The sequence below is a fragment of the Balaenoptera musculus genome, chromosome 7 (assembly GCF_009873245.2).
Source record: "Balaenoptera musculus isolate JJ_BM4_2016_0621 chromosome 7, mBalMus1.pri.v3, whole genome shotgun sequence".
Taxonomy (NCBI): domain Eukaryota; kingdom Metazoa; phylum Chordata; class Mammalia; order Artiodactyla; family Balaenopteridae; genus Balaenoptera; species Balaenoptera musculus.
In genome coordinates, this window is record NC_045791.1 from 59,711,123 (window position 1) to 59,737,152 (window position 26,030).

Consider the following 26,030-nt stretch of genomic DNA (forward strand, 5'->3'; position numbering starts at 1 on the left):
CTGAGTACAGACACGGCACAGAGGCACACCACGGCAGCTGGAGTCCCAGCTCCACTGCTTCCCAGCTGTATGGCAAATGGCTTGTGTGTTCATTAGCCTCCTCATTTGTAAAATGGGGATTAAAAATAATAGTAGCTGATAATCATTCAACACTTACTATGTTGTGAAGCACTGTTCTAAAGTCTTTAAATGTTTTAACACATTGAATCCTCACACACACCTTATTAGGTAGGCACTATTATTATCCCATTTTACAGGTGAAGAAACAGACAGAGAGAGGGCAAGAAACTTTCCCAGAGTTACACATCTACGCAGCAACCCTGGGATTCACATCTAGGCAGGCAGAGCTTACATGCTCACCTGCAAGGTATATTGCCTCTCATAAAATTTACCCCTCATGATTATTTTAAGGATTAAACAAATTAATAGTTTTAAAATATTTATTAATACTTGATGTTAAATATTAAATATTTTAAAGTGGTTGACACATAGTAAGTACTCAATAAAAGTCCACGGTATCATGCTTATACGTATGTCATAATTTAGGCTTCAAAACTCTACAACGAATTTAGACAAAAATGATCTAGGTAATAACTTAATATATGCTGACACAATCTCTGCCCAGAAGGAAGCTTATACTCTTAGGAGAAATATATATGCATGTAGAAAAACTAAGCAAACCGATGTTAAAAGTGACACTAACTGATGAGGAAGAGCCCATTAGACCTGCAGGTGGCAATTGTGGCTTGCCCTTGCCCTATCCAGTGTCTTACCACGTAGGGCTCTAGGTAGCTCCTTTTAGCAGGTACCAAGATGATTCTGGTATAAATACTCATAAACCACACTTTCAACACATTTATATAGGCCACACTTGAACAGGTACCACAATAGAGTATGAGACTATACTTATATAAAGAGGTGCTGATTGAGAAGCCCAGTGGAAACAAGTGGAGAGAGATGGGCCCAAGGTGGGGCTGGAGCCCAGGGAATGCTTCCCAGAGGAGGGGGACTTAGCATTCTAAAGCAAGGACATCAATAATTCACTCGGAAACTCATCCCCCAGCTCAGTTAAAAGAAGAATAATGACACAAATCAGAAAAACTAAAAGTATGAATAATTTATCAGTTCCACCCTGTTCTCTTAAGAGCCCAAACGTTCTGTACATTAATAACTGAGTCTTCTTAAAACCCTCAGAGCTGTTGTGAGGAAGAAGAGCACGGTATGTGAATACCATTAAATCATCACTATTTTCTTTACCACAGTCCTTTTTTACACGTTTCTTTTTTTTTTTTTTTTTTTTAATTTATTTATTTATCTATTCATGGCTGTGTTGGGTCTTCGTTTCTGTGCGAGGGCTCTCTCCAGTTGCGGCAAGCGGGAACCACTCCCCACCGCGGTGCGCGGGCCTCCCACTATCGCGGCCCCTCCCGTTGCGGAGCACAGGCTCCAGACGCGCAGGCTCAGTAGTTGTGGCTCACGGGCCCAGTCGCTCCGCGGCACGTGGGATCCTCCCAGACCAGGGCTCGAACCCGTGTCCCCCGCATCGGCAGGCGTACTCTCAACCACTGCGCCACCAGGGAAGCCCACACGTTTCTTTTTTTAATACACAGGGATGAATGGTTCCTGAAATTATGTAATGGATACATGTATTCATTCATTCACTCATTCTACAAACACAATTTGTTGAATATCTAATCTACGCACAGTGCTACAGGTCCTAAGGGGAAACGTGTTCAACAGTCTAATGAAGAAGACAAAAATGAAACATAGACGGTTTTCCATGAAACAGATAATACAGGAGAGGTAGGTAGGCTACAAATTGCAGAGGGGCCTCAGAGGAGAATGTTGTCAATAGCATAAACGGGGAGGATTCCAGACAGGTTTCAGAGAGCAATAATAACTTCCTCACTGTCAAATCTCACGGCACATTCCTCAAACATGCTGCTGCTTCCAATACTCTCCAAAACTGTCTTGAAATTTCCTTTTGCCCAAATTTTGTGATGACACCCTGATTATTTTTGCCTCTAACCTTCCATGGCCCTTTTCCAATTCCATTGATGGCACCTCTGTTCAAACCTTTTAATGTGGTTGTTTGATGGTAGTTGTTTCTTCTGGTTTGGGCCAGAGTTTCTTATTCTTTACTGTGCATGAGAATCATTGCAAAATCTTTTTAAAGTGTACAGGTGTCCCAGCATTCCCTTGACTTGGGCTTTGGGGCCTGGATATATGAGCCATGTGTTTTGTTTTGTTTTTGTAAAGATTCTTATGCCAGTCAGGATGAGAACCACCTACGTAGGCCTGCCTACCTCTAACTGTCCCATGTGGAGACTATTCATTTTCACGTCATTCCCTCTCACCGGCTTCCTGAACTGTCTCAGTTCTGGGCCTGGAAACAGTCCTCAGACTGAGAACCGTGGAGCATGAAGTCACCGTCTCAGACTTCTCCACCCAGGATACCATTTCTAAGACTACTTCTACTGGGACCATGTGTAATCTGAGAACTGCCTCCCATTCCTCTTGCCCTTGGTCACTTGTGAAAGACCCTCTGATCATCTATCCTCTTTATAACCCTCTCCCTGATTCCTTTCCTTCCAAACTTCACCACTGTATCTCATGGAAATTCAGATTCATAGCAGACAAACTCTTCACTAATTCTCACACTCCACTACTTAAGTGAAGGCTGCTCATCTCCCCTAACACTGGTCTCTCCCACTGTAACGAAATCATCTCTCTCAATCAGCATCACCTTCTTACTTCAGTCAAATTTGTTGGAGAATGGCCTACTCTTGCTATCTCTGATTCTTCTCTTTACATTTGTTCATTCATTAAACAACCACAACTTGGTGTGCAGCATCATTGCTCCCCTGAAACTACTCTAGTAAGTGATACCAGTGACCTCCAACCTGTCAAATAGCAAGAAAATTCCAATTAAAATGGCACTCCTTTGGCAATTACGTAATAACATCAGGAGGACATCTACTTTTCTTATCTGACAGGCTTTAAGGTTTGGGATTATCATGGACTTTTCCCTCACTCTCTACATAAAATAAATGATCTGATTCTATAATATCTCCTTTACAACTTATTAGTTTAATTCATAAAAAATATATTTCTATTATACATAACATACTGTGCTACCTGCCAAAACAAGGACTTTTATTTATTTATTTATTTATTTTAACATCTTTATTGGCGTATAATTGCTTTACAATGGTGTGTTAGTTTCTGCTTTATAACAAAGTGAATCAGCTATACATATACATATATCCCCATATCTCCTCCCTCTCGCGTCTCCCTCCCACCCTCCCTAACCCACCCCTCTAGGTGGTCACAAAGCATGAAGCTGATCTCCCTGTGCTATGCGGCTGCTTCCCACTAGCTATCTATTTTACATTTGGTAGGGTGTATATGTCCATGCCACTCTCTCACTTCATCCCAGCTTACCTTTCTCCTTCCCGTGTCCTCAAGTCCATTCTCTACATCTGCATCTGCGTCTTTATTCCTGTCCTGCCCCTAGGTTCTTCAGAACCCTTTTTTTTTTTTTTTTTTAGATTCCATATATATGTGCTAGCATACAGTATTTGTTTTTCTCTTTCTGACTTACTTCATTCTGTATGACAGACTCTAGGTCCAACCACCTCACTAGAAATAACTCAACTTCGTTTCTTTTTATGGCTGAGTAATATTCCATTGTATATATGTGCCACATCTTCTTTATCCATTCATCTGTTGATGGACACTTACTTTGCTTCTATGTCCTGGCTACGGTATATAGGGCTGCAATGAACACTGTGGTACATGACTCTTTTTGAATTATCGTTTTCTCAGGGTATATGCCCAGTAGTGGGATTGCTGGGTCACATGGTAGTTCTATTTTTAGTTTTTTAAGGAACCTCCATACTGTTCTCCATAGTGGCTGTATCAATTTACATTCCCACCAACAGTGCAAGAGGGTTCCCTTTTCTCCACACCCTCTCCAACATTGATTGTTTCTAGACTTTTTGATGATGGCCATTCTGACCAGTGTGAGGTGATACCTCATTGCAGTTTTGATTTGCATTTCTCTAATGATTAGTGATGTTGAGCATCCTTTCATGTGTTTGTTGGCAATCTGTGTATCTTCTTTGGAGAAACGTCTATTTAGGTCTTCTGCCTAAATTGGGTTGTTTGTTTTTTTGATATTGAGCTACATGAGCTGCTTGTAAATTTTGCAGATCAATCCTTTGTCAGTTGCTTCAATTGCAAATATTTTCTCCCATTCTGAGGGTTGTCTTCTCATCTTGTTTATGGTTTTCTTTGTTGTGCAAAAGATTTTAAGTTTCATTAGGTCCCATTTGTTTATTTTTGTTTTTCTTTCCATTACTCTAGGAGGTGGGTCAAAAAGGATCTTGCTGTGATTTATGTCATAGAGTGTTCTGCCTATGTTTTCCTCGAAGAGTTTTATAGTGTCTGGCCTTACATTTAGGGCTTTAATCCATTTTGAGTTTATTTTTGTGTATGGTGTTAGGAAGAGTTCTAATTTCATTCTTTTACATGTAGCTGTCCAGTTTTCCCAGCACCACTTATTGAAGAGGCTGTCTTTTCTCCATTGTATAGTCTTGCCTCCTTTATCAAAGATAAGGTGACCATATGTGTGTGGGTTTATCTCTGGGCTTTCTATCCTGTTCCATTGATCTATATTTCTGTTTTTGTGCCAGTACCATACTGTCTTGATTACTGTAGCTTTCTAGTATAGTCTGAAGTCAGGGAGCCTGATTCCTCCAGCTCCATTTTTCTTTCTCAAGATTGCTTTGGCTATTCGGGGTCTTTTGTGTTTCCATACAAATTGTGAAATTTTTTGTTCTAGTTCTGTGAAAAATGCCTTTGGTAGTTTGATAGGGATTGCACTGAATCTGTAGATTGCTTTGGGTAGTAGAGTCATTTTCACAGTGTTGATTCTTCCAATCCAAGAACATGGTATATCTCTCCATCTGTTTGTATCATCTTTAATTTATTCCATCAGTGTCTTATAGTTTTCTGTATACAGGTCTTTTGTCTCCTTAGGTAGGTTTATTCCTAGGTATTTTATTCTTTTTGTTGCAATGGTAAATGCGAGTGTTTTCTTAATTTCTCCTTCAGATTTTTCATCATTAGTGTATAGGAATGTAAGAGATTTCTGTGCATTAATTTTGTATCCTGTTACTTTACCAAATTCATTGATTAGCTCTAGTAGTTTTCTGGTAGCATCTTTAGGATTCTCTAAGTGTAGTATCATGTCATCTGCAAACAGTGACAGCTTTACTTCTTCCTTTCTGATTTGGATTCCTTTCATTTCTTTTTCTTCTCTGATTGCTGTGGCTAAAACTTCCAAAACTATGTTGAATAATAGTGGTGAGAGTGGACAACCTTGTCTTGTTCCAGATCTTAGAGGAAATGGTTTCAGTTTTTCACTATTGAGAACAATGTTGGCTGTGGGTTTGTCATATATGGCCTTTATTATGTTGAGGTAAATTCCCTCTATGCCTACTTTCTGGAGGATTTTTATCATAAATGGGTGTTGAAGTTTTTCAAAAGCTTTTTCTGTGTCTATTGAGATATCACATGATTTTTATCCTTCAATTTGTTAATACGGTGTATCACATTGATTGATTTGCATTTATTGAAGAATCCTTGCATTCCTGGGATAAACCCCACTTGATCATGGTGTATGATCCTTTTAATGTGCTGTTGGATTCTGTTTGCTAGTATTTTGTTGAGGATTTTTGCATCTATGTTCATCAGTGATATTGGCCTGTAGTTTTCTTTCTTTGTGACAACTTTGTCTAGTTTTGGTATCAGGGTGATGGTGGCCTCGTAGAATGAGTTTGGGAGTGTTCTTCCATCTGCTATATTTTGGAAGAGTTTGAGAAAGATAGGTGTTAGCTCTTCTCTAAATGTTTGATAGAATTTGCCTGTGAAGCCATCTGGTCCTGGGCTTTTGTTTGTTGGAAGATTTTTAATCACAGTCTCAATTTCAGTGCTTGTGACTGGTCTGTTTATATTTTCTATTTCTTCCTGGTTCAGTCTCCGAAGGTTGTGCTTTTCTAAGAATTTGTCCATGTCTTCCATGTTGTCCATTTTATTGGCATAGAGTTGCTTGTAGTAATCTCTCATGATCCTTTGTATTTCTGCAGTGTCATTTGTTACTTCTCCTTTTTCATTTCCAATTCTGTTGACTTGAGTCTTCTCCCTTTTTTTCTTGATGAGGCTGGCTAATGGTTTATCAATTTTGTTTATCTTCTCAAAGAACCAGCTTTTAGTTTTATTGATCTTTGCTATTGTTTCCTTCATTTCTTTTTCATTTATTTCTGATCTGATCTTTATGATTTCTTTCCTTCTGCTAACTTTCAGGGTTTTTTGTTCTTCTTTCTCTTATTGCTTTAGGTGTAAGGTTAGGTTGTTTATTTGAGAAACAAGGACTTTTAAATTTGAGTCTCTTTACTCTCACTCTCAGAACTCTAATCCAAGTTCCAATGTCTCCATAGACATCTCTTAACTCCAGTGCTTTGTCCATTCAAGTTCACCCTGTATATTGTTTTAAAGGTAACCTTTCTCAAACTCCATTTTTAGCAAACTTTCCCCTACTTTAAGAACCCACTCTTGGCCACAATCAAATCTAACTGCATAGCCCAACATGTCCTGCCTTTCAGCGCAAGCCCTTATCCTCCATACAAGTTTTGCCTCATCTCAATATTTCCTGGCAGTGTTCTTCATGTGCCTATGTGTATCTTGCTTACACTTGTCTCAACAGCTTTGCTAACCCATTCTCTGATCTGGAATGTCATTTTGACACCCAATCCTTACCTGTCACTTGCTTTGAGATCCAAATAATATTCTCATCTCTTGGGCTGGTAACTCTTGCATGAACCATCTGTCAGCACCTTGTATATAGTTTTTCATATATTGATATTATCTGGCAATGGATATATTTTGAATATTAATCCTACCTCTTTAAATAAATTAGAGTGGCAGTGATACATAGTGACATAAGCTATTGTGGAACTTGGGCAAAAGCCACTACTGAACTTGTTTAATCATCTGGTAAATGTGAATATATCCTTGATGTAAGGATTAAATACCTAATGCTAGTACGATGACTGGCACATAATAGATGGCCAATAGGTAGTAAACATTATTGCTTCTGCAAGCCTTTCAAGGGGTAGGAACTTGTCCTCATTTTGTAATGTTTCATGGCCATAACACTTTGGGCACCCAATTCTGACCTGTGTACACAGAGGATGACCTATAGCTATATATTGGGTCCCTAAGTCAATGATGAAAATTCTGGTAAGTATGGTGAAATTCTATGTGTAAGTTTAGCTAGTTGTCTTGTAGAAATATAAACCTGAGTTATTAAAAGTAATCTCTCACAATGACTAATGAATTGGCCAAAATGGGAATTTCAGGATTGAAAATGTTGTTTGGTATTCCTGTGTTTACTTAAACTTTTTTGCAGGCCAGTTGTAAGTCTCAGATAATATGGAAAACCTTATTATTCTTGAAAGAGAAAGAAAATCCAGAATTTATAATTATTTGTCTTCCTCATCTTGATGAATTATCCAACACTTTTTCCAGGGGGGTGACTTAGTTCTGAAAAGCAGGACTTACCAGAGATTTAAATCTTTACCTCATTTATATAAGTAACCATTTACAGACCGTGTATGTCCTTCTCCAAGTACAAAACACTTAATGACAATAAAAACTGGTGGACCACTCAAGTTACTAGAGATCGTTATTTTTCAGTAACATTTGCATCCTCTCTTTTGTTTATTATTCAGAATTTAGGCCATCGCCTACAACCATAAAGGAAAACTAGTCATATGTGAAATACTTATAAATGAATTAAGCAACACAAAGAAAAATTCTTTGTTAGTCCAAGTTTTACAAATATGCTAACGAAAAGTATATCCTTGCTCTATATTCATCACTCAAGTAACAAAATATATAATCTTTGATGACCTGTTAACCAACATTAAGCAAAATTAACCAAGGCATATTAACAGAATTCTTTCAGCTGTTTTTAGAATCTGAATTGCATTTGGCCTCCCATGTTATTAGCACTACTAAGCAACAAAACCATAAGAAGTCCACTGAGCAATATCTGAGCAATGGATGAACAATGAACAACAAACTAATACATATAAAATCATTAACGAAATGTGAAATAATGCTTTCAGAACTCACAACCAGACAATTCACCATTTCATTACTGCCTTCTACTGTCAGCCTTTCAAACTAGATTAATATTGATACAAAGCTTTCTTTTCATTCTTTCAAAATGTCTATGTAATTTGTTTTAAAGAAATTACTCTTTCAAGTAAAATCAATTGCAATAGCTAAAACACATGTGCAAATGCAATTACACTCCTACATTTTAAAAAATATTACACTGGGAAAAATATATGTACTCCTGTGAAAGTATCTAATAACACTGCTTTATTAATCACCTTCAAAAAATTGCCATTAGAAATATTTTGGCCTACTTTTCTTTCATTTCTTGTCCCTGAAAGAAATCTCGTCTCATAATTATCCTTTTCAGATTCTCCATACATTGGCTTGATTATAAGCAGACTTCTCCTGAGCTAAAAAATAAACTATTTTCATTCCCAGAAGATTTAACCTACTTTAGTCTCTAAATATTCACTGTCTAATACGGTAGCCACTAGCCATTTGAAATGTGGCTAGTTCAAATTGTGATGTGCTATAAGTATAATGTACACACAGGATTTTGAAGATTTAATACAAAAAATTAAAATATCTCATTAATAGTTTTTATAATGATTACATATTGTAATCATTATAATGATTATAATCATTGTAAATTGTCATATTGAATGACATTTTAGATATATTAGAATAAATTAAACATATTATTAAATTAATTTCACTTTTTTTTACTTTTATTATTGGGTGAGTTTTGGTAATTTGTGGTTTTCAAAGAATTGGTTCATTTCATTTAAATTGTTGAATTTATGTGCACAGAGTTGTTCATAGTATTACTACATTATATTTTTAATGTCTGTGGGGTTTATAGTGATGCCCCATCTTTCATACCTAACTCATAATTTTTGCCTTCTCTCTTTTTGCCTTTCTCAGTCTGGCTAGAGGCATATCAATTTTACCGAGTTTTTCAAAGAACCATGCATTTCTCTGTTATTTTTCTGTTATCTGTTTCATTAATTTCTGCTCTTATCTATTTTTTGCTTCATTCTGCTTGCCTCAGTTTTAATTTGCTCTTATTTTTCTTAAGTTTCTTAAGGCAAAAACATAGATTGTTGATTTGAGACATTTATCCTTTTCTAATGTAAGTGTTTAATGCTCTAAAATCTACATTAGGCTATTAGAAAATTTAAAATTACATATATGTTCAATAAATGGTGCTGGGATAATTGGATATTCACATGTGAAAGAATGAAACTTAATCTGTATCTTACACCACTTACAAAAGTTAACTCAAAAGGATTAAAGACCATGAAACTCCTAGAAAACATAGGAACAAAGCTCCTTGACGTGTGTCTTGGTAATAATTTTTTTGGATATGACATCTAAAGCACAAGCAACAAAATTAAAAATAAACAAATGGGACTACATCAAACTAAAAAGCTGCTGCACAGCAAAAGAAACCATCAACAAAGTGAAAAGACAACCTATGGAATGGGAAAATAATATTTTCAAATCATATATCTGAAAAGGGGTTAATATCCAAAATATATAAAAACTCCTACAATTCAATAGCAAAAAAACCCAAATAACCCAATTAAAAAATGGGCAAAGGATCTGAATAGACATTTCTACAGAGAAAATATATGAAAGGCCAACAGGTACGTGAAAGATGCTCAACATCGTTAGCCATTAGGCAAATGTGAATTAAAACCACAATAAGAGGGGACTTCCCTGGTGGCGCAGTGGTTAATAATCTGCCTGCCAATGCAGGGGACAAGGGTTCGAGCCCTGGTCTGGGAAGATCCCACATGCTGCTGAGCAACTAAGCCCGTGCGCCACAACTACTGAGCCTGAGCTCTAGAGTCCGTGCGCCGCAACTACTGAGCCCGTGTGCCACAACTACTGAAGCCCGCGTGCCTAGAGCCCGTGCTCTGCAACAAGAGAAGCCACCGCAATGAGAAGCCTGTGCACCACAACGAAGAGTAGCCCCTGCTCGCCACAACTAGAGAAAGCCCACGCGCAGCAACAAAGACCCAAAGCAGCCAAAAATTAAAATTAATTAATTAATTATTTTAAAAAAAAGAAAAGAAAAAAACACAATGAGACATCACTGCACACCTGACAGAATGACCATCATCAACAGGTCAAGAGATAATAATGCTGGCATGGATGTGGAGATAAGGGAACCCTTGTGCACTGTTGGTAGGATTGTGAATTGGTACAGCCACTATGGCAAACAGTATGGAGGATCCCCAAAATGTTGAAAATAGAACTACCAAATGATACATTTCTGGGAATATATCCAAAGGAAGTGAAAACAGTAACTCAAAAGTTATCTGCACCCCCATGTTCATAAGAGCATTATTTACAATAGCCAAGACACAGAAGCAACCTAAGTGTCCATTGATGGATGAGTGGATAAAGAAGATGTGGTATATACATACAATGGAATATCATTCAGTCATAAAAAAAACAACGAAATCCTACCATTTGCAACAACATGAATGAACCTTGAAGGCATTGTGCTAAGTGAAATAAGTCAGAGAAAGACAAATAGCTGTATGATCTCACTTACATGTGGAATCTAAAAACAAAACAAACAAACAACAAAACTGAACTCATGGATACAGAGAACAGATTGGTGGTTACCAGAGGCAGAAGGTGTGGAGAGGGGGAATTGGAGAGAGGTGGTCAAAAGTACAAACTTCCAGTTATAAGATGTAACATACAACACAATGTCTAGAGCTAACACTGCTGCATGATACGGGGGAAAGTTGTTAAGAGAGTAAGGGAGTTCTTATCACAAGGAGAATTTTTTTTCCTCTTCTTCTTTCTTTTTTTTATTGTACCTGTATGAGAAGATGGATCTTAGCTGAACCTAATGTGGTGATCATTTCACAATATATGTAAATCAAACCATCATGCTGTATGTATGCCTTAAATTTATACAGTGATGTATGCCAATTATCTCAATAAAATTGGAAAAATAAATAAATAAAAGTAAATATGAGATTGCATTTGTGGTTCACATTATATGTTTCTATTTATTGCTGCTCTAAGAAGTATAACACACTAGCAAAGTATTTTCTGTCCAACACATTAATAAAAGTTTAATAGCCTATGGGAACACTGAAGCAAAAATCTCAGGCTTTCAGAAAGCAGTTGCAACAGCCTTCAGTGGTTTGGGTTTCTCTAGTTCCGATTATGTAAATACTTCGGATATGCTTTGAGCTGAACTTACAGTCAAAAAAAACATGTCCTATGAAACTGAATCTAACAGCTCATGGTTCTTTAGAGTTCCCTCTCTACTGACAGAGTAATTAGGATTTCTTTAAGAAAATCAGCCATCTGTATAACGTGAGTTACTGGGCTGAACGGCGAGACTTCTCTCTCACCTTCTCTGTCTTCTCCTTTCACTGGCTTGACCCAGTGCCTGAAATTTGTACCATAGAAGCCCCCTTACTGGTCTTCTGGCCTGAAACGTGGGGCTTTGGTTTCCTTCCCACCACTGTGTCTGCCGGACCAAGCATTGGGGAGAACAGAGGGAAGAAAATGCCATGTGAAGTTACAACAAGCTCAGGGACCACAGGTCCTCTGGTCAGAGAGGACCCCCTCTCTCGGAGATTCAGGCACCTGCCTGTTGCCTCCATCTTCACCATCACTGGGGGATAGCCTGGGCTGGGGCAGAGAGAACAGAAAAGCACAAAGCAAAAGCAAAAGCAAAAGCAAAAGCACAGTATTTCCTCCCTTTCTGTCTGACTCACAGAAGTCCTCTTTCTAGTGCTCAGATCTGAAAGAGGAGACTTTTCTGGAACTTTTTCTGTCCATATCTGATGCATACTTCAGAGTGTCAACTTGCTTTTGAATCCAAGCTGGGTAATATTGAAGAGAGAAAAAACAATACTGCTGGCTTGGTGGTCTTTGGAATTCTAGTCTCTTTCCCTAATCTACGTGCTAGTCCCTCATTTTCAGCATCCTCAGCACACATACATACTGCCAAGGTTTATAGTTGCATTTAATGGAGACAGGGTGGAGGGTATTTATTCCATCTTTCCTAGAACTGGAACCAGTATCCAATTTTAAGACATTTTTTTAAAAAAGACAAAAATTCTAATCTCACTCAAGTCCCTGAACTTCAAATATGTGTTAGGTGGGAGATGGAGGATACGGGTAATTTGAAGATCACAGCTAACCACAGAATCAGAAGTTTGCTGTATTCTCCTGAGGACTAATAGCTAGATGAACTTGTCATGAGAATGATATAGCCATGTTATTTGAAAACATCTTGAGTTTTACACATTTATACTTATAGTATATCTAAGATAAGTCTAGAGTTTAGAAAAGATGCATTCTGGCTAAGGCTAATCAGGTAGGAGCCGTACTAGACTTAAAACAAATAAACAAAACAAAATCCCCTCGTTCTTGGTTAAGTACAATACTTACTTATGGCTTTTCTAGAGCAGAAGTATCTGTTGCCTTCTGGATAGAATGAAAAAGGTATATTTTTACCCTGACTTTTAATCTAACTCAGTATATTGAAGACTGGGAGTGGGGGTGAGTGGGTCCTATGTTACCTGCTACCATCTTACCTCTGCTACCCCTCACTTATATTTCTTGAACTGTCAGAGTTCTGCCTTGTCAGTCCAAATCTTGGACCAAGACCCTCTTTTCATAACTAATAAGGACTGTGGGTTCTACTTTCCATTAAAAATTTTTGCTTGTAGATTTATATTTTAAAGGAATACTTTTAAAATAATTAACAGCTTGGAAACTACAGGCCTATGATCTCAAAAATGTTAGTTGTGATCCTGACCTTTGGCCAAGTTTTCAAATAGGAATATGTTGGTGACAAATAACATAAAGCCCAACCAACACTGGTTTAAACACTCACGAGTTCATCTATGTCACAGCAATAGTCCTAGGGCTCAGCATACTCTTCCACAGTATAAAAGTAGCATAAATAGTCAGCTTATAAATTTATTCCCCTATTGTTGGATATTGTTTTGTTTCCAGTTAGGTTATTCTACCAAAAACATGTGAAAAGATGCTTAATATCATAGCAAAGCATCTTCATATCTATATCCTTACTAGTGCTTTCATTTCCAAGGATGAATTCCCAGAGGTGAGGTTGCTGAGTCTCAGGATGTGAGCATTTTACATTTTAATGCTTGCTAGTTTCCCAAATGATTGTGTTCATCCAAATCCTCACCAACAGTATAGTAGAATGCCCTTTTCCTCACATTCTCACCATATATGAATGTTATCAATATTTTAAACTTTTAATGGTGTATAGGCAATTAAAAATTTATCTTTTTATCATTATTTAGTTTCATTTCTCAGGTCATTATTGACATTGAGCTTCTTTTTACATGTTTATTGGCCATCTGCCTCTCTTCTGTGAACAGTCTATTTTTTATTTATTTATCTTTGGCTTATTTGTCTTTCTTATCAACATGAAGGAGTATAACCCTTTGACTGTCATATAAATTGCAAATATTTTCCTTCCAGTTCATCGTTTGTCCTTTAAATTGGTCAATGGTGTCTGGAAAACTCATATTCACCTCCAGGACAGCTCATAAATCACTTTCTCTGTCAAGCTTCCCCTAGTTTTCCTGGCAGAATTAGTCATTCCTTCCACAATATACCCATAATATTTTGTGCACACCCCTGTGTGCTGAATTATAACTACAAACTTTTTCCTCCTGATCAAGAAAGTATATCAAAATTCAAGTCAAAGAGACTAACATTATAATAGATATCTTTGCATCTGCTTTTCAGAATCATTTTTCCAAAAGTAGATCACTCACAAACTTCAAAATTTTCTTTTTATTTATTTATTTACTGATCATACCATCTTTCATTTTAAAGAATCTTAGTTCTGCTTCTCAACTGTCTCTCCATGAAAACTCTTGTTTTCTTCTGCCTGTCTCTTTTCATTCATGAGTGTTGCCTTCAAAATCCCTAGAGGATGCCACCATTGCTCTTGCCCTCTGTTCCAGTTATCTACTGCTGTGTGACAAGCCACTGTACATTCTAAAGACCTAAAATAACAATTATTTATCGTGCTCATGATTCTCAGGCAGAGCTCAGTGGGTAAGACTTGTCTCTGTTCCGCATAGGTCAGGTTGGAAGCCCAACCAGGTCTGGAGAATCAACTTTCAAGATGGCTCAAATGGCTCGCTCACAGGGTTGGCAAGTTGGTTGGCTGTTGGCCAGGATCTCAGCCAGAGCTGTTGCTGGGACCCTCAGTTCTTCTCCACATGGGCCTCTCCATAGTACTCCTTGACGTACTCAGTTGGTTAGGTTCCAGGAGCAACTATTTGAAATTACAGGAAGAGAAAGCGGCCAGTCTCTTGAGACTGGACTGGAAACTGGCACCACATCATCTATGCTGTATTCGTTTGCTCAAAGCAGTCCCAGAGTCTGACCAGTTTTAAGGGAATGAACATAGACCCCACTTCTCATTGGGAAGAGTGCCAAAGACTTTATGGCCATCTTTAATCTACCGTAATCTTCTTGTATATTGGGTCCTTCTAGAGTTGTCAAAAAAGTTGTCAGTATCTGCCATAACCAAGCCCTGCTCTGTTCCTTGCAGAATTGTGGAAGATGCTTCTCTTCTTGTGGACTCTGTGTCACTTGGTGTCCCAGCCACAAAGCAATACGATGAGTGCTTCATGTTTCCCACAGGCCCTTCAACTTCAGCCAAGGAGTCCAACCTTGACTGCTAAACCAAGACAGGGATAAGATAGAGAACGTCCTTTCCAAATTTTGTACTCTTCAGGCTCTGTGCCAACAAAATTTTCATCTTATAGAACTCCTTCCCCTCTAGTAAATCAACTTGCATTAACACTTCATTAAGTATGGACATCCTCTGAACTGCGGCTTAGCCCAAACTAGTAACAAATTATTTGTGATATCTGCAATCTTAATGTGCCTTAACTCCATGTGTGAGAAGCCTATCTCACGGACTCTCTAGCCTCTTAAACCAACCTATCTTATAAAAACAATATTTTATAAGATTGCCCATGGCACTTTCCAAATACAGAGAATGCTATTCGAATTTTATTTCACTCCACAGCTCCATACTATTCACTGGAACTGAACATCTGGGAAAAGAAATACCCTGTACACTAGGAAAGTGTTAAGTCAGCCAGGGAAAATCACTGGGAAGCTTTGCTGTTTCATAGTTGTGAGAATACTATTTTTGTTTTTTAAATAGAAAAGTTCTCTATTCTCAAAAGCCTAAAAGAGAAATTATACCGTCCACTAGTTCCCACTCCCCCAGGAACCCTGCATTGTTCCTACATTGTTTCAGTGACCTTTGTCAAAATGATCAGTGAAAATATGCCAGGTACGTTACATGTATAGAACACTAAGACACAGATCCCTTTGAACCAAAGATCAATTAAGTGTTGGAATTTGGAAGGTGCCAATTAATTTCACCTATCTCTCCTCAAGATTCCAAATCAACTGAGAAATAGACATCAAGGTCAGATATGGATCAAAACATCTGCTCTTATTACTGGTAAAGCTGGACGGGAGGGTGGGTTTGATTTGACTTTCTTTTTCTCTTTAAAAATCTAGTCCTTGTGACCTGTCTATGGAGACAACTGGGTCTGAGGTATAGACACATATTTGGCTGCTCTGTGTAGGTTGGATTGTGGCCTTCCTCTTCCACATAGGGACATCTGGCCAAGTCATGCAGAAGCAGAGAGAATAGAGAACCTGCAGCCCATGGGTAGTCAGAGTCTGCAGAGAGAGCCTTTGAGGCTGGCTTCCCCATGGTGGCCACTTCTTCCCCTAGTCTCACCAACTGGGTAACACACCCCTCTCACTCCTAAAGGAAGAGAAGGGAAGAGAAGACATGGGTGAAAGCATCGTCCGCAACATTTCTGAGAGAGTAGAATTCCCTAACTTGTGGGTCTATAGGAAAACACGAAGGAGAGAAAACGAATCTCCTATATGAAGTAAACATTTAGGGTAAAACACTGCTATGACATAGATAACGTAAAATAGGTTAGTCCTCTTCCAATACTGTCCTAAAGGGTTCCATCACATTCACAACACACATGCTATAAAATTTTCTCTAATATGTAAATATATATAATTCAAGTCACACAGACTTACTTTATTAAAATACATTATTAAGACCATCATCAAGAAAGTGAAAAGATAATCTACAGAATGGGAGAAAATATTTGCAAATCCTATATCTGACAAGGAATTAATATCCAGAATATGCAAAGAACTCCTACAACTCAGTAACAAAAAACAAACAACCCAATTAAAAAATGGGTAAAAGACCTGAATAGACATTTGTCCAAAGAAGATATACAATTCCAGTAAGCACATGAAAAGATGTTTAACGTTATTAGTCATTAAAGAAATACAAATCAAAACCACCACAAGATACCACTTCACATCTAATAGGATGGCTATAATTAAACACACACACATACACACACAGAGAAAATAACAAGTTTAGCCAGGATGTGAAGAAATTGGAACACCTGTACATTGCTGATGGGAATGTAATATGGCGCAGCTGCTGTGGAAAACATTTTGGTGTTTCCTCAAAGAGCTAGCACAGAAATGTTATGACTAGGCAATTCCACTCCAAAAGAATTGAAAGCAGGTACTCAAACAGATACCTGTACACCAACATTCACTGTAGCATTATTTACAATAGCTGAAAAAGTGGAAATAATCCAAGTGTCCATGGACAGATGAGTGAATAAATAAAATGTGGTATATCCATATATTTGAAAATTATTCATTCATAAAAAGGAATGAAGTTCTGATACCTGCTACAATATGGATGACTCTTAAAAACATTATATGCTAAGTGAAATAAGCCAGACACACAAGGATAAATATTACATGATTCTATTTACATGAAATACCTAAAACAGACAAATTCATAAGGGCAGAAAGTAGATTAGAGGTAACCAGGGAAGGGAGGAGTGGGAGTCTTTGCTTAATAGGTACAGAGTTTCTGTTTGGGGTGATGAAAAAGTTTGGGAAATTGATAGCTGTGATGGTTTCACAACATGCTGAATATAATTAATGCCCCTGAATTGTACACTTAAAAATGGTTGAAATTGCAAATTTATATTATATATATTTTACCACAATAATAATTTTTTAAAATAATGTATTCACACTAAATATTCCAGTTTACAGCAGAAAATCACACTATTCCTTATTTAAGGAATACGTTTTAGTTAAGACTTTAAACTTTACTACTAATATATTTTGACTATTCATTTTTAACTAAGTAAAGAGAAACAGGACAAAAATAAACATTCACTGGGTCAGAGATTTAGTCAGAATCAGGGAGTCGATAGATTTATGAGTCAAGTCAGAAGTGAAATTTTTCAGTTTTTTATACTTTAAAAGGTCATTCTTCACTGAATGCTAATATCATGTATTAAATACAAATACAGGAGCTAGGGTCCAGAGGTTTTCTTGGTTCTTACAGTTGTAATTCCTTTGCACAGTAGTAATGTAGTTACTTGCAAGATGATACTGAGGGATAGAACGTTCTCAGCAACATTCGTAAGGCATTTCCAACCCCTCTTTTCCTCCTTGACCACCTGAGGATACAGGGTTGACAGTGGCCACAGACAGATCTTTGTTACCTGCTTACATCTCCCTCTCCCCTCTCCTGAACTTCTTCTTTCTCATTAAAAATAATCGAGTCTGGTTTGGGAATCTAGATGCCTTTAGGGAATGAATGCTTTTTCCACATGACTATGTTTTCCCCACCGAAAATAGGGAAATATTTTTTCTCTGGACACTCTACAGGAATGGTTAAGTACCCTGCTGAAAGGAAAATAAGATCTCTGGGATATAAGACATTACCAACATTAGAAACACTCATAAAAATTCTGTGTTTCCAGAATTTTTCCCTTTAGTCTAAATTATTATGGTCTGAGATATTTTTCAATGGAAGGCAGAAAATAGCTTTTCTATCAAATTAAACATCCAAATTTCTCTGATATATTAATTATCAACAGCAAGCACTTCTATAAATCATTGCACGTCTCCCCCAGATTTCCTTTTTAGGTGTTTAAGGGTATCTGTTATTATCATAATTTTTCAAATAAAGAACCTGAGACAAGAGAGTCTATCTGCTTTGCCCAAAGCAGAGTGGACTCAGCACAGAACTCCTACACCCTCCCGACACTCCTAAGAGTACACTCTTCTTTATAATTAGAACAAATCCCAGGGCCCTGTGCATAGGAAAAGGACTGGAATGAACATTAAATATGAAATATTATTGGCTTATTGAACTACTAATGTTCCTATCATTCAAAAAGCTCATTTTAAAAATGACTTGGTAGAACAATTTTCTGCTACAGGTTAAGACTGTACCTACCCTAACAGCATAATAACTAGTACATTGATTAAAATAGTGCCCTACCCATTTGCAATATGGAATTCACATTTTTCTTATTTAAAAAAGTATTTTGTCAGCAGATCTGAAACAGACTTCAGACTCCTTGATTTTTTTTAACCAAAACGATGCTACTACTTAAAATTTCTTGGGGGTAAGTGGCTGGTTTGTTGGGTAAGGTGGGGTGGGGGAGGGTATGGGAGATAGACATTAAGAGGTCATGGTTAGAGGCCTGCGTGAAGCCAAAAGGCCTTTTTACTTGAGACCTCATGTTCTTAGACCCACGTGCAGAGAGGCAGAATGGTCCCACTATTCCATTGCTTGTTATGGTAAGATCCACAATAGATATGAACCTTTGATTCATCCTCTCCCAATCATTTTTACAGATAAAAGCGTGAAGTCCAGAAGGCTAGTCCATAGCCAGAAGACTGGCATTAAAGGACAAGACTTTAAAATTGAGAATCACAAGCACCTTCTAAAGATGGATCCTGTTAATGGAAAACACTTTTCCAGCTGAGCTCCTGAATGGATGGAGGTATGCAAATTTGAGCATAGTTGTTAAGTAGAGATGAACTGCTCTGCTTACGAAAGAATTCTCCCTGGAGTTGTGGCCCTGGACAGGAATAGGGTTGGGGGGGAAAGAGGTAGCCTGAGAGACCCAGACTGCTGTGAGCTTCCCCACCACTCACAGTTCATCAGTGTACCCGGAAGTGCTGGCTGGGCATGAATTGCTAGCGGGACCTGGGGAAGGGATGTAGCTTCAAATCCAGGTTAACTTTAGAAACAGTTGGCACGTACATATGGAGGGGCTGGGGACACGGGAGACCTTGAGAAAGTAAAACTCTGTGGATGGGCAAGAATTGCAAGAAAGTGTTGGGTTTCCACAATTCATAATATTGAGCTTTTTGTGTAGCAGCAAAACCTTGAATTGTAGGCCAAACGACACTAGTTAGCAGCACAATTAGCGCTAAAACACAGGTCTTTTGACTCCTGGTTCAATGACTGTTCACATCATCATGTGTTTTTTAAGATATACAAAGGACTTCCTGGTCACCAGGGATTTCTACCTTGAAAGACAGCCCAGAGCCCAGAGCAAGGAGCTGTCTACACAGGAGAACAAATTCTGGATTCTAATAGCCCCCTGCTTCAGTACTAATTCTTTCTTCAACTTCTCAGTCTGATTTTCCCTTTTACTTTTACTACTGCTGTTGGTATATGTCAGAAGCAGAACAGATCTGCCTCTAAATCTAGGAAGCAAGTGGAAATTCCAGGCTAGATGTTCAAAGAAGCCAGTAATATTAAAGTACTAAAGACACAGAACATCTAGTCATTGAAGCCTTCTGAATCAAACCTCTTTGATCTTAGTGATGACATTCATTTGCCTAAGAGGGTTATTACTCACAGAGTTGGCTGCTACACAGGGCTCCATTCTCAGACGGAGAAACCACTTGGAGTTTAACGTCTTACCTGTCACTGTCTTGAAATTCTTAACAATTTTATCTTTGACTGTGTGCTTTATAAGTGAAGCCCAATGGGACAACAGAGGAAGTGCTGGGGGATGGGAGCTTCATCTCGTGTGTGGTCCTGCCTTCCGGGGAGAGAATCTCTTTGCTATCCTGTCTGCTCCCCCGCCCCTGCTCAGTGACCTCTGTCATCTGCCCTGGCAGGGGTCAGGGCACAGCTCGGGAAGGGGTGGAGTTAGGCCCACACCCTCTGCACTGAGCCGGGACTGAGGCCCAGTGCCTGTGAGGGGCTTACACTCACCCCACATATATCCCCATGGCTGAAGGAGCCAGACATTAAATAGCAGATTTAAAAAACACCATGACAGGCCAAGAAAAAGCTTTTTCCTGCTTTTTGAACAGGGAGTCCCACATTTTCACTTTGCACAGGGCCCCACAAACTACATTCTTGTCTCTGATTAGATACCTTACCTGGCAATCTCAAACCAACACTGTTTTTAGATTCTTAACTACATAACCACAACATATAGGTAATAATAACTCTATTTATTAAAACCATTCTTTGGTTTCAAGAACTCTTAATATTAAATATAAAATCAGATATTTTCAACAGTTCAAGAGGGAAAAAGCCTCTATATTATTTTTGCCAGCAGGTCTCATTAACAATAGGAAGTTTGGATCTGTTGTTGTGGCTTGACAGTATGTTGCATGAAATGGAAAAATGATGGAATTTTTTTTTTTTTTCCACTGAGGCAGCCAGGAAAAAAAAGGTACTTATTTCTCCACAGTGAAAATATTATCACTCCATATTTTCTATCACATTAGGGAAAGTTGAAAAAAATCTTGTTACTTCTCTCCAATGTTGGTGTTTGCCCATAAATAACTATAGTGTTTTTTCATTACCTATCTGGCACTATGTTAACATGGCCATAGGCCAGTGGCACCAGGGGAATCAAGAGGAAGTGTAAGAAACAGCTTTTTATCTCTTTTTAATTTTGTATCTGCTTCATATCTTAATATCTTACCTTGAGCTTGGCCAAAAGAAGTTCATGATCATGAAGAAGTTTTTTGGTTTCATCTTGATTGCTTCCAATTTCCAGAAGATTGGGCTGTGATTCAGCCAACTGAAGTTGTACCCACTTGCCACACTAAAAATAAAAATGAAATAAAATGCACTTTTAGTTCCTCTTGTTCCTTCCCTTTCACCCTTCTCCTTTTTTTTTTTCTTTTCTTTTTTTAAGCTTCCAGTTACACTGTGAACACTTTATTCTTTCCACAGAGATAGACAGGCCTTACGTAAATTGAAATAGAACAGGTCTAACATAAATCCATGCCCTGATTTCCTTCTTTTTTTTATGCTTAGGGATAAATTCCTTTCTCTTTGCATACTGGATTTAAATTAAAAATTCCCAAATGAGGAATATATACAGTAGATTATGTATTATTGAAGAGTACCAAATTATAGAATAATTCACACACTTTTACATTCTCTCACTCACAAAACTGAACTCTATAAAAATAGTGATTTGAGCAAGTAGAGTGCAAACTTCACCAAAGGGAAAAGGTTTCATAAATGTAATTTAGGCTGATTAGTGTCTTTACACTGGCCTTGCTGATTCAACCAGAAAGAATAAACAGCAGATGAAGCAACTGATTTTTCGCTTATTCCAAAGTTAAAACAATATTTTCCAAATTTTGTTGTTGAATATTCAATAAAGTATGTATAAAAATGTCAGTGAAATTAGATGTGTGACAACTGCTACTTGAATGCAGCCAGCTTGTTTTCCACACTTAGGACCCTTTCATTGCTCCAAGATATAATTCATCATTGCATTTCCTAAGGAATTGCTTTTCTAAGAAGAAACAACCGATGAAGCAAGAGGAACCGCTATCAGGCATGTGCACGTGGCTAAGTGAATTGCTGAAGAGAAATGAGAAACCACATGTCTATTCTAGATCATCAGTGCCCTGAGACTGTTTAGAAATGAGAAGTCCATACAGAGCAGACACAGGCACTTCTACTCCCTTCAGATGGACTTCCCACTTTGAATAGCTTGGGTTTATTCCATATGGGATGGCAGTGAACTAAGGGAGCTGGGGAGGTAGGACGGAGGGAACATTCTTAGAAACACAGTTCAGTTAAAATAAGAGTTTCCAGTACAATTTTAGAGGTTTTATTTTCTTACTGTCAATTTACCTCTGATTCTTTTATCATTTACTCTGTATGCATTCTTCCTCATCCTACTCTAAGAAATGTTTCATATTTAAGGGAAAGAAAATTTAACTTTTTTTAAAAACAGTAATTTTTCCTCTTTTCCCTCTCTGCTGAAATTTGCAGTTACTCAAAGCATCATAAAATCAAACACAAATTATCAATTTTGCTACTTTTGCTTCAGGCTTCTTTCCATGTCCACTCATTGCCTTTGAAAAGAATAGAGGTCAAGGGACACAGCAGAGGTTCTGTTTATGTAGACCAAGTCTTAAGAACCCTGGGGAATCGGCCTGGGTAGGCACACTTTGCATTCAGTGCTTCTAGAGTGAATCATTTTGCTCAATGTCAAGTGCTGCTTTCCTGTTACGAATTTTCACATTAGCATAAAGTTCGCAGCAATTAAGTGAAAGTAAAGAGGCCTGTCCTCTATGCTTCTTACAAAAGGCCAGAAAAGTCATTCAATTAAGCTTGGTGGGGCCCTGAAAGTAACAGGCTGCGGTGAGCACCAGCTTGTTTGCTGAATTCCCTTCATTAAACACTGAATTCCTGAGGTGGTGAGTTGTCTAAATCCAAGCATAAGGTTTCAGGGATTTTTACAGGACATATTCATAGGAAATAAAATCATGGATGCCTTCTTCAACCTAAAGATGTGTGGTCACCTTTGCAAATGAGCAAACTGTTTGACATAAAACATGCAAAAACCTTTAAGCCCCAAGTGGCTTCAACTTCCTGCTGTTAGGGGCAAATTTGACACATGCCCTCAGCACTTTCCCTCGTAGGGTCTTTATTCCCCCCAACCATGTGACAAGGATTTACTAGTGTCTTTACCATGTCAGAACCAAAGCTGCAGAGGGCACGTGTCACAGTCTCTTATTAGGTGTTCCCTGCACTCATCATGCCAAAACATGCCACCCCTTATCTGCTGGGACCCTCTTCTTCCCTCCTTCATCACATCCACTCTCAAAAATCACAGACATTTCCCAGGTCCACTGGACTCCAGCCTGGCAATCACGAACTTTTAATCACAAATGCTTTGTCTTTAAAAACCAAACTGAAAGTATATGGTAGAGTTTGTTGTTGCTTTTTAGAAAAATCAAGCTGCTTATAGATGTTTTCTGGCTAACTGAAAGAGAAACTCTAGCAACTGGCTGAAACTTAAGAGATTTTTCTCTTAGTTGCAATTTAAGAAAGCAATAAGATGTACCTGCTGGGTTATTTTCTATATGCTGTGTACTGCCGATTGTGTGGAATGTTCTTTAGGATTAACAGCACACAGCAAGAAGCCCACAGCTACACAGAAAAAAGGAAGTTGTCAGCTTACCTTTATGATGGCTATAACGATTTTGGAGTCCCCAGCCTGCACAGCTACTGAACTGACTGTTGTCGTAGAAAACTCCTCACCAGGACTTCCTTGGCTGGACATGGTACATCAGAACCAGAATTTACGCTTTGGGCAGCCTCCGTACAGATGTGTGTCTGCTGGTCATTTCAGAAGGCAACCACCGGGGTTACTTGGATTCATTCAGGGCAAGAGCTCCCCTCGCACTGATTACTCTGCCAAAAGGAAAGAACAGGAGGTTAAAAATAGACAACCCCATTGAGTTTATCATGAGAGAGAGAGGAAAGAACTGGAGAGAATCGCCACACCCCTAGTATGGTAACACTGAACGCCTGTTATTTTGGCCATTATCTTAAAGGCAGAGGGCAGCTTCTAGCTCTCTGACTATCAGCTGATGTTTGATAGCAAATGGAAAAAGAATTACATCCTCACAACCCAAATTACTTTAGCCACTGAATCTATACAGTTTTGGTGGGCTTTGAAACCAGCCAGTCATTAACCTGGGTATCAATCTTTTCAAAATTGTTGAAGTCTCCTCCATGCAAAGAAAACTCCCAAAAATGTACTTTAAAAATAAGTTCTGGCATTTGTTTTGGGATTAAGCCACAAAATTGTTTGAAATATCTTTTTGGATTAATCTGTTTTCCTAAAACTTACTGCCTTTTGTCAAATGAAGTTTATATGAAATGGTCACATTTTCTCAGAGTCTCAGATTTCTTAGGGACATTTAAAAAATATTTCCATGAGCAGTTATCAATAGATATCTACCAAGTCAGGATTTCTTTAAGACCATCTATTCCACTGAACAGTATTTTCAAGTTCAGTTGCCACAACTACTAGGAAGTAATATACTTTGCTGTTACTTTGAATTGCAGCAGGAAAATGTTTTGGGCGTTTTGGATTAAAGGTTAACACTATGTATATTTTGCTACACTTTTTAAAAAAAGGATAACATTGTATTTCAGATTCGGTTTTTACTTTTCCCCCATGCCTTGTGCAGGAAAATTATAGACAGCTTAAATCAGAGCCCAGGATCGGCAGATTAATCCTATTGCTAGAAACTCAGTGTGTGTTACAAGTTGTCGGTGGTATTAAACAGCAGCTGTTGGATTCCCTGTCAAGGAACAGCTGAAAATAACCCTGAAGCTTAGGTCAGAGGTCAGATGCAAACACATCAGAGATACTGACTCCAGAGCTGCTGGAGCCATCGGAAATCTCTGGAACAAAGCCAGAACAGAGGATATAGCAATAAACAGAGTTAAATGAGTCCACTTGCTGTTTAAACCCTTAGCTCAATTTAAAAGCACGGTCAGGTTCAGGGGCAATATTCAGAAGGCTGAGTCAGCACCACTGTTTCGTTCTGCTAAGGTTCATGATAATATTCTTGAATCAAAGGGGAAATAGAGCTTTTACATATACTTTGGTTTCAGCAACTATTTTTTTCCCCAGAGCATGTCCTGGCTGCTCTGCAGTTATGCAGCCATGACCTAGTTGCCTGCTGTTCCAGGGAAAGGAAACCACCCTGGATCCCAGTTCCTGGGCTCTGGGAACTTTACCTGAGGCCAGAAAGGGAGCATTTGGAACAAGCTCGGGAGAGCAGATGACAAGAGACACCATGATGTAGGAAATATTGTAAATGGTTTCCTTTTATGGCGGGGATGGAGAGCTTGCAGAGAACCAACCCAACCTCTCTGTAGGGGCTGCCTCCGTGTTGAAGGCGGGCTCCTTCTGCTTTAGCAAATAGTTGGTCCAAACAAACCAAAACAAATGGAGTGAAACCAGTTTTCAGCTAATTGCCCTGAAGGAAAACCAAGAGTTGACAACTGTGTCACATAATCTCCACACCCTAAACTAAAATGCCCAAAGGAGCCTTGCTTAATTAAGCCTTTGTGTACACTGCAAACCAGAACAGCAAACAGTGACCCGCACCCAAAATACACAGTGCACTTTCGCCCAAAGTTAATCCTACTGTTAGAAACTCAGTGTGTGTCAAAAGTTGCCTAAAGGCCCTCAGGAGGCAAAGGGAACTTTTGGCAGCAGGCTGCACAGACCACGGCTAGAAATGCGTGGTTACGTCCACAGAGCCCCACTTCAGGTGGATGATTATGTAAAGGGTGTGGAGGGCAGTGTGGGCTGTGTGGAGTCACCGGCCCACAGGAAGGGAAAGGAAGGGGAGAGGTGGGGGAGGAGAGAGAACACCGCTGAAAGTCTGATTAATTCCAAGGCTTAAGGGCAAAAGGAATTAGAAATATTTAAGACTTTGTTAAAGATTAATCCAACAGTGCAGCAGCAAAGGTCGTATGTTTCTGTGTATAGATGACCTTTCTTTCCAAGCAGTCCCAGAGTGTTTGTTGCACAGAAAATGTTTTCTGCATTGGTGGACGTGAGCAATAATGTAAACTGCATATACGAATTTAAGTGGTTTCTAACTAATTT

General features: G+C 38.5%; 1 protein-coding gene across 4 annotated transcripts in view; it reads right to left on the reverse strand.

Annotated features, from left to right (window-relative positions):
• CCDC141 (coiled-coil domain containing 141) overlaps window positions 1–23,952 on the reverse strand; it is a 204,282-nt gene extending 180,330 nt beyond the window's left edge. For 3 of the 4 annotated variants that reach the window (XM_036858605.1, XM_036858606.1, XM_036858603.1), the window contains exons 1-2: window positions 23,577–23,951; window positions 21,069–21,191 (exon numbers count right to left, since the gene is read on the reverse strand). In XM_036858605.1, the coding sequence (XP_036714500.1) occupies window positions 21,069–21,191; window positions 23,577–23,678 (225 nt within the window). In that variant the 5' untranslated portion in view covers window positions 23,679–23,951. Of the gene's footprint in view, window positions 1–21,068; window positions 21,192–23,576 lie in introns of all 4 variants that reach the window. The other variant, XM_036858604.1, reaches the window with a different exon arrangement.
• Between the last annotated feature and the right edge of the window lie 2,078 nt (window positions 23,953–26,030).